The sequence below is a fragment of the Mytilus trossulus genome, chromosome 6 (assembly GCF_036588685.1).
Source record: "Mytilus trossulus isolate FHL-02 chromosome 6, PNRI_Mtr1.1.1.hap1, whole genome shotgun sequence".
NCBI lineage: Eukaryota > Metazoa > Mollusca > Bivalvia > Mytilida > Mytilidae > Mytilus > Mytilus trossulus.
In genome coordinates, this window is record NC_086378.1 from 32,591,218 (window position 1) to 32,606,784 (window position 15,567).

Consider the following 15,567-nt stretch of genomic DNA (forward strand, 5'->3'; position numbering starts at 1 on the left):
TGTTGTTTTTTCTATGACTTTTATTGTAATCTCAATTGACTCTTGTATGTGCTTTTGTTGGCAGTTAACCAACACTTTGAATAAAAGTCCCCCCAAAAATGGCAAATAAAGTATATGTGATTCCAGCATTGACAAATGTAAATAATGAACAGTGAGAGTAATTAGATGTCAAATTGTAAAAACCAACCTGTATTTCTAATATCATTTTTAAACTCAGTTTCACAAAATTGCAATAATTTTTTTTCATCCTCAACGACAGAAACTGAGGACCTTTTTTACTTGTTTTGTTTTGAGTTTTTTTGGGGGGAAGTCCTGTATATTATTATGGTGTTCATTACTAAAGACATACATAGTCATATCTACCATAATGTACACGTGGAATGATAACGTGTATAAAGGATGAAATCAGATAAACGTTCTTAGTTATCAAAGGTACCGGGATTATAATTTAATACGCCAGACGCGCGTTTCGTCTTCATCAGACTCATCAGTGACGCTCAGATCAAAACAAAATTTAAAGCTAACAAGTACAAAGTTGAAGAGCATTGAGGACCCTTAATTTCAAAATTTTGTTCCAAATACGGATCAGGTAATCTATTCCTGGGATTAATTTCTTTAGTTTACAAATGCCTATTTCTATATACAGATGCCCAAGTGGGATTTACAGCCTTTTTGCACAGTTCCGTATTGGTTTCTAAAGGAAATGCTATAATTTTTGACTTCGTGATGTCCAATGTTGGTTCAGCGTACAGTCATCATAATGGTATATTCACAACACAACAACCAGGATTGTATGCCTTCTTTATTGATATCGAATGCTTTACGCATAGTCTAGAAACTTACATCGAAATTGTGAAAGATGGTACAAGAATTGCAGACACCTTTTGCCAAGGAGATGCTCATTTCGTCAACAGTGGAACTATGTCAGTTGTTCATCTTAACATTGGAGATGCCGTATGGGTCCGTCCATATGATATTGATGGGTCCTTTCGACTAGGTGGAAAATCGTCCTTTTCTGGGTTTTTAACTGGATATGTCACTGAGAGACCTTAAAAACTTTATGTACCTTATACAAAAAAAAAAAAAAAAAAAGTTTTTATGATACGCTGTTTTAGTACAACGAATAGAAATATATATATAATGCTAGTATATTGCAGTTAAGGAAACTATGAACTGACGTTTGTTTTTTTAAAAGAATAATTTAGTATTGTTTGTGACCAGAATTATTTGACCATCTATTAATTATAGGTTGTGTGGGGGTTACAGAGTAGAGAATAATGGGCAAAAATATAAAGAATAGAGAAAAATGGACCAAAAAATTAAACAGAGAAAAATAAGGTGCTAAAATATTATCAATTGAGATGAATGAAAAAAGCTATCATGTATGAACCAACATGTTTGGTTCGGATGAATAAAAAAAAAAAAGCATTTCAATTTTACTGACATACCATTGGAACGATTCCATGTTATCTTTAAAGAGAGGTTACAGATATCAAAGGGACATTCAAACTAATAAGTCCGAAAGAAAATGACAACGCCAAGGCTAAAAAAAAGAATCAAAGAAACAGAAAAAAACAGTACACAATAAAGCCTTCATATTATGTCAAGCAACTGATATTTTACAATATCAATATGCAGATAATCTGATAATCGATTTATCGGGCTATATTTGCGTGTTTCAGAAGTGTTTTCTTTGTTTCACCAGCACACAAAAGATGACTTGATAAGTTCGGGTCAAATTAAGTTATTAACGTCGGTTCAAACATTATGACGTCGCTGATATGTCAGTTTCATCTGACGAAAGATTTTGACCTATTTTTTAAACACTTTTAAAGTGTCTATTTCACTTGATTCAATTAGTTTATGTGAAAAATTTTAACTGATTTAGTCATTAAAAACGATCCGATTCAAGCTCAAATATGACAAATCTACCAAATATGCTAAAAAATGTCACTTTACAGATGGTTTTTGTCAAAAATGAAAATGGCCGCATCCGTGTTCATCCACAACCTTAATATATGGAATGTATTATCATAAAATGCAGTTTACATTTCATTATGAAGGATGAATACGAATGCGGCCTCTTCCGTTTTACACGGAAACCGTCTAAAATTTAACCACATTGATAGAATTTTGAAGATTTCAGTAATTTAGCATGACTTAATGGTGCTACAACCCGATATATAAGTATTGTATTGTATTGTCAAAAACAGCCCATATTTTTGAAGCAGAAGCATTCAACTGTTCAATTAATAACTAAAAGTTTACATTTTAACAATTTTGTAATACTGTTATTTTTTGGGGCCAAAAAGGGGTCTTACCAGACCTACTCCTTTCTTTTGTCTGTAAATCCTATATATCTCGAGAAAAATGTTTCAGAAAATGAAAGTGTTTTCTTTAATCTCATCCTTGGTTTAAAAAAAATCGTCAACGGTTACTGTAATGAACTAATTTGTTTTTATTTTTATATTGAAGTCGGGGAAAAAACGTTTGTCGGATCCGAATAAAGCCACATGCCCCTCCCCCAAATGATGAATGATCGGTACAATGCATGATAAAACGCCATCGTGCTATGATTGGTCACATTATTGTATACTTTTTCCAATTTTTTTTTTAATCAACATCTTTAACTATAAGAGCATCCCCATTTAGACTTCTTGCACACCATAACGAAATGCATTGTCAACTATAAGAGCTTCCCTATTCAGACTTTTGGCACACAATAACGAAATGCATTGTCAACTATAAGAGCATACCTATTCAGACTTCTGACTCATAGTTATAAGCATTGTCAACAATTCATCTTTGGTTAATTGAACGAACAAGTTTGTCCCAGTCAAAATATTCCACTCCATCTAAACAGATAATAGTGCTAAATCTGTCTGCAGATACATCAGTTGATTCCAAGATAATAGGAATTATGAAATTGTCACGTTTATTGGTGTAAGAGTGAGATTCGGCAAAGTCTAGGCTGTGCATGCACCATCTGTCCTGGTAGAATTCTCTAGTTAGAACCACTAAAACTCTATGGCAGTTTTCAATGAGATGACTTATGCTTTTAAATATGTTATCGCCTGGTGTTGCGTCTCTGTCATTTATAGCGCCTTTAAAACCGTAGACACCTTCAAGTTTTTGAATTAACGAATACAAAACCCATTCTCTTTGGTTTTCTGGATACACGACGTAGAAATCATACTTAAAAATTTCGTTTCGTGCTTTTTCCGGAGGTTCTGAATAAGAAAGTTTGTTTGTTAGATTTCCACAAGCTGGGCATGATGCTATTCCGCTATGTTGACTCAATTTACTTCTACGTCTGGACCAAGACTCCATAATTGTCTTCCATTCAACGTCTTCAGTTGATTTGAACGAAGCACTTTGTTGAATCATTTTTGAAATTCTGTCCGAATAGCTTTCTGTTACTGATTTAAAATAAGCACAAAGATGCGCCATGGCTGTTTTGTATTCATCACTAAATCTGCGGGTATGTTTTTCGAAAAGAATTGCAGCTTCCTTTGCTTTAATATCCAGAGTACTCGGTACGGTTCCTATATCAGTTTGGACACTATAACTTCTTGTGAATTTCTGGTCTGGCTTTTGTACTTTGGAAGCCTCTGGATGTTCGTCCTTTTCCTTTAAATCTAAAACTTTGTACTTTTTCACAGCGAATCGGAACCAGTAAGCTATTTCGAACAACAATCGGTCAACTCTTAATTCTACTCTATGGTCACTTTTATCATCACTTCCAGTTCTAACATTCGGAAGATCTCGTACTTCTTCCTGGTACATTTGAAGAAACGTTTCAAATAAATGTTCAAAGCTTTTCGTAGGTTTGTTTGCTGTGTCGATTTCCATAGCTCTCTTAAAACATTCTATTGCTTCTCTTTTGTCTCCAAGATCTCTAAGAAATCTTCCGTAACACCTATGGATTTCGGGCCATTTTTGTGTTCCCAACATTTGCACCGACTTCCAAAAATATACACATGCTTTAGTTATGTATTCATCTTTATCAAGGTCAAGTTCTGCGTCACTTCCGTCTTTTAGTGCCATCATTCGATAAGCATTGGCTAGCTGGTTAAAAATTCTAGAAGTATGGTGAAATGAATCTGCGATTTCCCAATCGTTGATAGCTCTTTCTAAATCATTTTTGTTCTTGAAGAGTTGATATTTACTGAAATGTATACTCGCCTTTGTAAACCTACCAAACCAATTGGCTTCCGAATCGTCTAATGATAGGGAGTGATTTACATGCTCAAGTGCTTCGTCGAGGCGTTTCCGGTTTTCTTCGGTTGCTTCTTCTTTTTCCATTCGAATATCTCTGAGATAGTTAGCATAACGAATTCTTACTTCCCGATTGTCTGGATTTTCTTTCAAAGCCTTAATAAAACAGATTCTTGGGTCTCTAAATTCTTCTGTTCTCCCTGTCTCCTCTACTACCGGTGGTATTATAGTTTTATCAACTTCAGTTAGTCCTTTCTCATTCCACTTGGTGTCTGGCTTTTTAAAGAAGAATGTTCCTAAATATGCTTGTGAAACTGCGGCAACGTTAATCACAGTCTTTGTGTTTCTGCAATCTTTCAATTCATCAGTTCCTAACGCCTCTGTAATCTGATGGATAATATTCACGGCTTTATTAAATGTTTCTTGGTGCTTAATTTGGTCCCTAATGTCTGATTCATACCTTTTTTGATAGCTCTGCATGGTCCAAAACTTAATTTCCAACTGTATTCTCTTCTCGATATCTTTAACAGATTCTAATTCGTCCAATGCTTCTTCAAATGTCGATGTACACCTATCCCATCGGGGTCTTACATTGTTCATGTAGCAATCAAAGAGATATGCAAAGCCACATTCTGCTTTTTGAACTGCGACAGCAACACCATTCCTAGAACTAAGCACCACTTCCAATTTTCTGTATGTGTCGTCTGCTTTTTTTGTTCGAAACAATCTTTTATACACAAATACCTGATTAGCAAGTGCGTTAAGATTTTCTGGGTCATTTTCTAACACGTCTTGGAAATACTTCAGTGACTCCTCTGGTGCTTTGTTATAAAAGTAGAAGACCCCAACAAGATTCCGAATAGCGTTTGCAGAGAATCCATCAACGTAATCATCTAGAAGAGACTTTACTTTAGCAATGGTGTGTGATAAAGTGGCTTCTGACTGAACTTGTGAAGCATTCAGCGACAGAGAAAAATGTCCAAAATCAGTTTGCTCTCCCATTTTTAGCCGTGAAAACCTGTTAATAAAATAAAAATAGATTTAGCCAAATAGAGGTCTAGTTGTTCCACAATTTCATCTTTAAACTTTTTTGTCTCATTGAAGTTTACCTCGCATATTATCTGCAATCCAATTATTTTTATTTATGGTTATGTTTTCATGTCCAATTCTATCAAATTGTGTTTATCTTTAAAAAATATAATGAATGAGATGTTCTTTATTGCGTAGATAAACAAAACATAATTATATCATAGTGTTAGCAATGTCGTTTTTTTTTGTGTGTCGATAGACATGGATATCATACTGACCGTACGTTTTTTTTTATATTAAGTCTCGTGACTCTCTCAGACCCAATCAATATATCAAACCAGCTATCCATAACCTAGCTTTCCTTGATGGATTTACGCTCTATCTAAGTAGACTAACAACGGGTCACCTTTAATCATCATTGCGTTCTGTCTACTAACAATGGGGCTTCTTTAATCAAGTTACTTTAATCATCATTTTCAGAAACCATTTACAGGAGTATTGGTTGTTATTATATAAGATTTGGTGACCTTCTGCTGTTTAACGCTCTTTGTCTTAAAAAGAAGATTTTTTTTTAAATAACGATGAAGACGACGGACGATAAACGACTGTCAACAATAACTGGCGAGAAATATCTCGGGCAAATTTTGCTCACGTGGATTGATCATGACTCTCACATGAAAGTCAAGTAAAACATTTCACGCGAGATTCACCCCAAACAAGCATATTCGAGAAACCCACGATCATGTGAAATGTTCATGTAAATTTCACGTAAATTGAGATTCAAATGGGAAAAAAACCTGTATACCCCTAAAAAGTTGAAACAACTGTTCCCTTCTCTTGTTTTATCTGCTTTGAAATCTAAAACAAGTAACTATGTTTCAGTGAAAAGTTTTCATGACATCATCGTTCGGTGACATGTATAACTAACTGAAAACAATAGACTTTCGTTACTACATTGATGAGGGGTGGACAGAGGTTAGCCGGGAACATTACAGTGATGGAGCGGGAAGAGGGAGTTGGAACAGGGAAAGGGGGAACCGGGAGTGTAAAATTATTGATTTGCTGGTAATGTTTTAGATAGATTTACGTCCGGAGTAAGGAGTGGGAGTAACTTTTGAAGTCAGTGGCAACAAGGATTCCGTCAGTGGTGAATCCAGAAAATTAAAAAAAAAAAGGCTTAAGGAGGGGGGCGTGTACTTCTAAAGAGTGGTCAGATCCAGTCATGCATGGCAATTCGTAAATAATCAAGCTTTTTTTTCTCACAAAAGGGGTGCACGGGCCTCCAGTCCGGCTAAATTGCCGCTGCTCCTGCCGTGCTTATAATTGATAAACAGTAATACTTTACCAGACTAAACACCTTTCCTATGGTCGGCTGTATTCACACTGCACTAAAAATTCATAACGTGTCAATCTATATATATATATAATTCAATTAAAATTGTCCAAACCAAAATCCAATTTTACACTGAGAGGTAATCAATATCGTGTGTTAGGTGCAACTTGAGGATTTGTATAGTAATACTACACAAATCCTTGATATGTGCATGATCTAATGGGTGAATTTACATTTAGTGATGTGGAATGGAAGTTAAGTTGAAGGGTACCGATAGTCTCCATATATACAATGTTACTTTTGGTCAAGTATAGTTTACTCTATAATTAGAAAACAATAGTTTACCTTTTATTTTAATTATACACATCGTGTGTATGTATATGCATTTAGTCAGTCTGTCTATTTTTAATATTATGACTTGATCATCAATTGATTTTCTGAGAAGTGCAATAACAAACGAGAAATGCATCGCATGTCGAAATGTAGATTTACCTGGTTTTGAACTCTTCAAGGTTGATAAATAATCTTGTTGGTTCTCTTCCGGGTTATTTGACAATCAAGGGGAATAATTTGAAAAATCGATCAACTATTAAAAATATGCTTTAAATTTCTTAATAAATGAGGGGGAGGACAGGGGTAAGGGAGACAGGGGAGAAAGGGATAGGAGAAAGGAGAAAGGGGTTGGGAGAAAGGAGAAAGGGGGTAGGAGAAAGGAGAGGAAGGTTTGGAGAAAGGAGAAAAAAGTTGGAGAAAAAAATAAAATATGAAAAAATAAAATATCTCTCTTTTTTCCGGTAAATTATAAAAAATAAAATAAGGAGAAGAGGGGTAGGAGAAAGGAGAAGAGGGGTGGGAGAAGGGAGAAGGGTACCCCCTGTCCTCCCCCTCATAAATAGTCCGAGAGAAAACCATATGCATTTAAGCAAATTATAAGTTACCAGTTTATAAACTATATAAGAAATTTCCTAAAGTTTATAAGTTAGCTTATATAGTTTATAAGATATATTACATATAGTTTTTAAGATGTCTTATATAGTTTAAAAGATATCTTATACATGCATATGGTTTATAAGATATTCTATATAGTCTATAAGATATCTTATATAATATATGAGATATCTTATAAAGAAAATTATTTGAGATATCTTATAAACCTCGTAAAAATCGGGACACGAAACTGTTTTATTTTTTTGGTGTAACTCTTTACCATTTATGAATGATGATTGCTTTTAGAATTGTATTATACAGTATTGCTGATTATTTTATCTTGTTTGGACCTCATCTGGGTCTCTTGCAAAATTAAACATGATAAAGTGGATTGCTTACATTATCACTACGTAAATTATTTTCTGAAGAAGCAGATAGCCTTTAAAAATACAGCGAATGGCTTGTAGTTTAAATTTTCAAGGCGAAATTTGCATTTCATATGATATTAATAAAAAAAAAACAGCTGATACGCAACATGATACGCCCGTAACCAAGAATAAAGTTCAATAACTTCTCAATGACATATCAGAAATTCATGAAAATTGTAAGGGAGCTCATGTCAATAGATACAAAGAAGTTTCCTGCTAATATCAAAATGCGATGCTACACCACTGCTTGAAGAACACTCAATTCACTGATATTTCTGCATATTCCAAAATTACCTGTAAAACATATATGCAATCGGCGCAAGTGAAATGCAGATTGACACCAATGCAAAAACGACGTAAAATATGCACATTTCAATCATCCGGCTTATTCTATCCGTGGTGGACCCGGTGCATGGTTTTCAAAATCTAAAAATTTGGCATGGCAAATAAATTTTAATAGACAATTCTATGCTGAAATTATATTTTTCTTTATACTTGTAAAACTTCTGGTGATCTGCTTCCACGGACCGACACTGTAGCAGTACTGAGAATCGAAGGGTAAGCTACGCTGATAATAACCGAGACCATACTAGCAGAGTGAAAGGTTAGATATGTACTCCAAACTACACGACAAAGCAGGATTTGTTTGTGCGTGGAAGTGGTTGAAAATGGATAAAAAGTTGTTCTATCAATAATTATAAGTAAAATAGTGTCCTGATAGAAAGAAACCATATCTGGAAAAGACTACTATAACACAATCTCTGTGTTATAGTAGTCTCAGATCTGGAAAAGACTACTAGTAGTCTCAGATCATGGTTAACCAGAGGCGGATCAAGTGGGCCCCGGGCCAATATCTGCAAATGATTTAAAAGATCAATGGGATTTTATTTTGTGTCAAAAATTGAACCCCTCCCCCAATCGCGTTTTACAAACTAAAAAATGTAGCGGACCCCCTTTTTCGAAACTATGGAACCGTCTGTCAAAATTTTTTTTTTATTTTTTTAACTTTTTTGTAATTTTGAAGGTTTATTGTGACGTACGTAACTTTTAACTGATCGGGTACACGTACGTAACTTTTAACTGATCGGGTACACATTTATGTTTGGTGTAATTAATCTTCACATTCAATAAAGTAGACCTTGAAAATCCTTATTTCACATGGTACAGGATTTTCTCACGGTGTTCAGAAACATTTATATTGTTCGATGTACTGCTCCCAGATGTGTTTTACACCAATTGGTGGCCTTCGGCTGTTATCTGCTCTTTGGTCGGGTTGTTGTCTCTTTTATACATTCACCATTCCCATTCTCAATTGTATGTACACAATACAATCATCCCTAACCCAAACATACTTGATCTAATGCTTACATTATCTGAGAAATCGGCGTAATCATGTAACTTTAACCTTTATCACAGGTCCATGAAAACGGTGGTCTAGGTAAGGTGTACCTTGTCTGACTTCACGTCTGTTAGACATGAAGTGGGCAAAAATGGACACAATATTCGCGGTTGATACAGGTCTGAATTTGAATTGTAATTAAATATTTGACACATAATATGTTTCTGACACAGAATAAGTGAAGTCAAAGAACTTAGAATTGGTTATATGATTTGAATTTATACTCATCTTGTTTGGCTTTTGTGCAATACATTATGATGTTGCGAATTGCCCCCCTTTTCCATCTCCCAAAAATAAAGAAAATGGTCACTGAAGTTTTAAAATAGAAAACGAATATTCCTTAATCAGCATACATTTAATAGTAACTTCTGAAAGTAAATTGTTAGCTAATCACCATCTCAAGACATTAGGAAATTTCTTTATACATAACTTTTAAGGCAGTGTAAGGGAGATAATCCAACATTGTACATAATGTATGATTTTGTGATTGGAATATCTCCCTTACACATCTTCACTATTGACTTAATTGTTCATTAACCAAGAAGCCCTCGTTTTCTCCAGTTTGCTGCACCTAATTCCTAAACGTTTTGAGCCATAACCCCAAAAGGCAATCCTAACCATCCCATTTGGGTATGGAAACTTGTGGTATAATTTCAGAGAGATCCATACACTATTAGTCAAATACAAGTTATTGTCTGCAAACTAGAAAAATGCCTTTTTGGGGCCTCTTTTTGGCCCCTAATTCTTAAACTGTTATGACCATAACACCCAACATCAATCCCAACCTTCCTTTGGTGGTTATAGACCTAGTGTTTAAATTTCATAGATTTCTATTTACTTATACTAAAGTTATTCCCCGGAGACCAACTGTCTTTGGACAAGGCAGACAACGTGATACATGTACCAATATATGACCACAATATTTTTTTGTGGTCTTATAAAAAGGAAATGCTTCAAGCAAGTGCTGGACTATGGACATGATGTCAAGGGCCATAGACAAATGAACAACAGCAACTCAATAATAAAAGGCGTCTACAAACAGAAGAAGCCGTCAGGTTCTCTTATAGCCCACAAATTGGTGGGGTATGTGTTGCTCAGTTTTTAGTTTTCTATGTTTTGAACTGTTGTTTATCTGTTTATCTTTTCTTTTCTTGCCATAGAGTTATCATTTCGTTTTCGGTTTGTGAGTTTGAATGCTCCTTCAGTTTTTTTTTTGTTTCTTTTTTCTTCTCTCTGAAATATTAAGCTCTTTGCAACTATAGACCTTGACATGGTACAACCACTTATTTTTGATGTGTTGATTGTTTGCTGTCTGAATAATGTGGTCAGAAGGTTTTGAACATATTAAGTGCATGATGATTTGTGTCTTATCATTGGTGCAGAGAATGATTAAGTTTCTTGTCCAAATGGCTTTTTCCTTTACAGAAACAAGAGTGCACACACTGAAATATCTCGCCTTCTATACCAGTCATTTATATTATGTTGATAGTTCGAAATATAAAGCTTTACTATCAAATAAACTCAACATGATCCAAGAAAATGTGGTCAATGTCATATTTATATAAACCCGACAAGAAATGCATGAACACCTTACAATCATTCAATATACTAAATACAGTTGACCTATTGCTTATAGTTTCTAACAAGCAGACTTAACCATGAAATCTAAACCTTGACCACTTTATCCTTGAATCAACCTATTAAAGGCTAGACATGACATAATGTAATACACTTCAAACAAGAATTGGTTTCACTCATGATGCAAATAAAACAGTAGCAAAGAGAACATAACTTATCAATCTATGCCAATGATACATAATGGGATTGGATTTTAATGACAACTGAAAAATTGATAAAACAATATTTACCCTGAAAAACTAAATGGTGTGAAATCTACAAGTCAAAGGTTACTATAGAAAGATGGGTGGATGGACGGAGGTCCAGTGGCAGATTAAATGCAATTCCAAGACAACAACAACTTACTGTGATATGAATATGAATCAGCTATAAACTTTAAGACTAGCTTAGCAAGATTTTGAAAGTGCTAGTTCACAAAGTAAGAAATCATAGGAAGACATGTCATTCTTCCTATAGAAGGATGGACAGAAAATCTAATTCTTACAAATCAGATGATAAAGAAGAAAAACTTTATAAGATTAGCTGGATCTAGCCAGAATTTAATTACCAATATAAAACAAATATATAATGAGACACAATGTCACACACTACAAATCTCATACGTCTACCAGACATCTACATAATCTATTTTACGTGTATGGGTAGACACTACTACCTCATACAAAATCACAGATAATAGCTTTAATGGTTTTGATACTCAGTCTTGTAACAAAATAGTGGAATGACTACAAAACTTATTTAAAGGGAGACAAATCTTACTTCAATTTCTCAACATTTAAGTAAAGGGAGACAAATCTTACTTCAATTTCAAAACTTTAATGTGAAGGGAGACAAATCTTACTTCATAATCTTAACTTTTTTGAAAAGGGAGACAAATTTTACTTCATTTTTTTAATATACTTTTACATTCCTTTTTTAATTAGTCATGGTAGATCTGAAAGATCCGTGTTCTGATAATAAAAATTGTATATTTCAAATCAATTAGTAAGATATTGTTTGAGAAAATAAAGAAAAATATTTTTTTTAATCATAAGGTCAATATCTTGCCCTTAATTTCAGTTCTGTAGACATAACACTATCTTATATGACCTTTCTATCAATAAAAAAATATCAAACAAACGAAAAAAGATGTAAATACTGGTGATCCATAATATTTGTAGCACCTAACAACCTTCTATTCTTAAATAATACAACATTCAAATGATTATCTACTGTTTCTCACTTTTGAAAAAAATCACAAGTTTATGTGAACATTATTTTGTGTGTAAATTTCTTATACAGATTCTAAATATACTAAAAAATCATGAAATTGATTTTAAATGTTCGCACTGATTCTCAATTTTTTTTTTTTTTAAATAAAATAAAAAATATATGTGAACATAAGTTTCTTAAAATAGCTTGTAACTATAATACAAATCAATAAATCAAAAACTGATATTTAAAATTATCAATTATTAATATAATAATAAATAGTTGCAAAATAAAAAAAAAAGCTTAAATAATAAAATATAAATAATTAAAATTGTGAGAAATAAAAAACTGGAATTCTGTGACCAAAAAATAGTAAAGTATTAAGAATACTGTTTATGCAGGGAATAAGGAAATCCTAACTTACAATGCTGATTTAAATAACTCAATTTATCTATTTTCCCTTTTTCACAATAAAATGGACAGCCTATATAATAATAAATTTCACTTCATTAGTAAACAAATGAACCTCAAATTCAAGAAAAGGTTAAAATTTTAAATTCAAGACATAAGAGAAATTAAAGATTTGCTGCCTAATTATAGATGATAGCATTGATAAATGTTACACAAATCGGTAGAAGGAAAAACCCTAATTTCAGAACAATACCGATATTTCTGGTGTTGATTTGTTCCCTTACCCAACTATGTTAACATGATAATCTACTTCCTTGTCTTGATAAACTGTCATGATTGAAACAAATATAACATAATATTCACAAACTATTATTCTAACTAATTTACCATATTTAAAGAACAAGGCAAACATGTTCCTAGTACATTATTTTTTCTCTCCATAAAATATTTAAATTACAACAGTATGGTTAAGATATACATATACATGCTAAAATCTCTCTTTAAAAAAAAATAATAATAAATTTTGGACGGCTTTCAGCACTTTGTTGTATAAAACATATATAAATTGACTAAAAACTACTTTATCCATTTAAACAATAAATAAAAGTTCCATGAATATAATGTGGACGGAATGACGATGAAGTGGATGGACTATCGTGGTCGGATTGGACTAGAGATGATACGGCTTTTCTCTAATTGTCCAGATAAGTCACGGACTTTATCTGCCCAATAGTCACTACTCTGTTGTAGCTGTATAGATAACTGAAAATATAAAAACAAAGAAATATAATACAAGTGAGAGGTTTAGCTAGCTGTAAAACTACATTTTATCCATAAAACAAGATTTTATCCACCATTTTTTACATAAGAGAATGCCTGTACCCAGACAGGAATATGACAGTTGTTTTCCATTTGTTTGAAGTGTTCGAGCTTTTGATTTTGTCAATCAATTAAGGAAATTTCTGTTTAGAGTTTTCCTCGACATTCAGTACTTTTGTGATTTTACTTTTTACATTCATAAAAAAACATTTGAAATTCAATTTTAAAATTCAGCATTAGGAAAATATTCATTTTACCAATTCATGTTTTTTTTTATAAAAAGAAAGCAAACAAGACTTCCTATAGGTTAGAATGTTGCCCTTATTAAATTTCATTGGAAAAGCTGTAAAAAAGTTGGAAGCTTTGATAATCTTCTTTCCTTTGATAAAATATCATTTAAACCAAAGCTGACAAGAGTTGACACTTCATGTTAAAAGTGTTCTCCAAATTCATTATCATTTGTTGAATACAAATTTTGTGGAGGTAATGGTTAAATTTGAATGTTCAACAAAGTGTATATTTCCCATAGGCTTGCATAGAAATTTAAGCAAATCTGTGGAATACATTCAACTTAAATCCACGAGAATTAGTATCTCAAAATAAATTTAATGTCAAGTTAGTCACATGCAGAATTAACACTACAATCATCTAGTCAACACAAACTTCAGATAAGTTATAACAAATATTCATTAAATATTTCACATGCTTACATAATGCAAATATAAATTGAATTAATAAAACAAAAACCAAACCAATATTTTTGACTAATTAAGACTATAATCTAACAAAGTCGTTAAATTTCGTAAAATACATATGTTATAAAAAATCAAACTAGTAAGTCATCAAATCAACTTTTTCTACCTTTTTGTAAAACTGAATATCAACATGCATTGCAGCTGCACATATATTAGTTACAGAACTCATCAAACAAAAAGCAAATTAAAAGTTATCTCCCTTGATAGCAAATAAAGCGATTATCTCCCTTGATATAAAGAAACAAACCTATTCAAAACTGCTGGGATATCTCTGTTTCAAAAAGGAAACTTTCTGTCAGTAAACAAATTAAAACCTTTACTTATTGATTCTTAACAAAACACGGATTCAGTACTTTTTGTTAAAGTTTTAAAATGTGATTTTTAAGTTTCAATTTCAAATAATGATTGCTATTTTTAACTGCGTTTTACTGAGTTTAATCAAATAAATAAATAATTTACCTATTACATTTTTGTTCAATAATTATTGGGTTTTGTTTAATAAGAAATTAAATAGTGGTCAAAGACAATGAATAATTGACATAAAAAAAATCATATTTGAGATAAAATTTGAATAAAATCAAATAACCACAAACCATGCTCTTTAATAAGCTCTGATCATGGAATGTGGAATTATTGTTCAACTCATGCATAGCTATATAATGTTATTACCTCTCCAACTCTTTGTATCCAGTAGTTTTTATCTAAAGCCGCAGCGTCCGATATTCCTGCATCTTCAATACCTTTACTGTAGGCTTTTTGCTGAAATTAAATTTAACAAATTAGCAAATGAAATAAAAAAAAAACATCTAAAAGATGGGTTTCTGTTTCTGAATTGGTGTTTTCATTTTTTTTTTTTTTTTAAATATTTGGCTTGTTTTGTTTAGTAATTGTTTGGTAATATCTATCTACACAATTGTATGTCCTTCATGCAAAAATCAAACTACAAAATAACAAAATGTTATGAAAATTTTAAAATGTTATTCATAAAATATTCTAAAAACTTTTATTTCAAGGTACTTGTATCTCTACAAAGCTAAAAGAATGATATAAAACTATTCTATCCTGATATTTCTGAAGTTAGTCAGAGAAATCCACAAATTTTACATTGTTGTTTTAATTTTGACAATAAAAAATTGGCAACTTGGTCAAACCATTTAAAAGTAATTTATTCTACTTTAAACACAACAATAACTGATTTATTATTTATATTTTGAGTAAGCAAACTTTAAAACCATTGCCATATTTTATTTTGTAAAATGGCAAAAGTTGAAAAATTTAAAAGAAGTTGAATTGCACATCTTTCTAGATTCATAAAATTCAACTGATAAACAATAGAAAACTCATAGATTTCCCAGACTCATATATAATACATGTATATTTATAAACATTTAAAACTTGACAAATATGTACACACCTCTC

The 15,567-nt window shown here is 32.3% G+C and overlaps 2 protein-coding genes across 20 annotated transcripts in view; both read right to left on the reverse strand.

The window, feature by feature from the left end:
* Positions 1–788: 788 nt before the first annotated feature.
* LOC134721139 (tetratricopeptide repeat protein 22-like) lies at positions 789–7,125 on the reverse strand. 3 transcript variants are annotated; one of them, XM_063583915.1, is made up of 2 exons: positions 7,073–7,125; positions 789–5,236 (listed from the first exon to the last, which is right to left on the reverse strand). In XM_063583915.1, exon 2 carries the CDS (start codon positions 5,218–5,220, stop codon positions 2,800–2,802), a length of 2,421 nt encoding a protein of 806 aa, XP_063439985.1. In that variant the 5' UTR covers positions 5,221–5,236; positions 7,073–7,125; the 3' UTR covers positions 789–2,799. The 3 variants fall into 3 exon arrangements, with proteins under 3 accessions (XP_063439985.1, XP_063439987.1, XP_063439988.1); XM_063583917.1 differs by lacking the exon at positions 7,073–7,125 and adding an exon at positions 6,926–7,066; XM_063583918.1 differs by lacking the exon at positions 7,073–7,125 and adding an exon at positions 6,593–6,636.
* A 4,356-nt stretch (positions 7,126–11,481) lies between these two features.
* The window catches only part of LOC134721140 (early endosome antigen 1-like), a 79,705-nt gene continuing 75,619 nt past the window's right edge, over positions 11,482–15,567 (reverse strand). For 15 of the 17 annotated variants that reach the window (XM_063583920.1, XM_063583924.1, XM_063583923.1 and 12 more), the window contains 2 exons: positions 14,818–14,907; positions 11,482–13,336 (listed from right to left, as the gene is read on the reverse strand). In XM_063583920.1, coding sequence (XP_063439990.1) covers positions 13,226–13,336; positions 14,818–14,907 — 201 coding nt within the window. In that variant the 3' untranslated portion in view covers positions 11,482–13,225. Of the gene's footprint in view, positions 13,337–14,395; positions 14,420–14,817; positions 14,908–15,567 lie in introns of all 17 variants that reach the window. The other 2 variants (XM_063583929.1, XM_063583931.1) reach the window with 1 other exon arrangement.

Coding starts and splice junctions, on each gene's coding strand:
- LOC134721139 (XM_063583915.1), bottom strand. CDS start 5,220: ATGGGAGAGCAAACTGATTTTGGACATTTTTCTCTGTCGCTGAATGCT.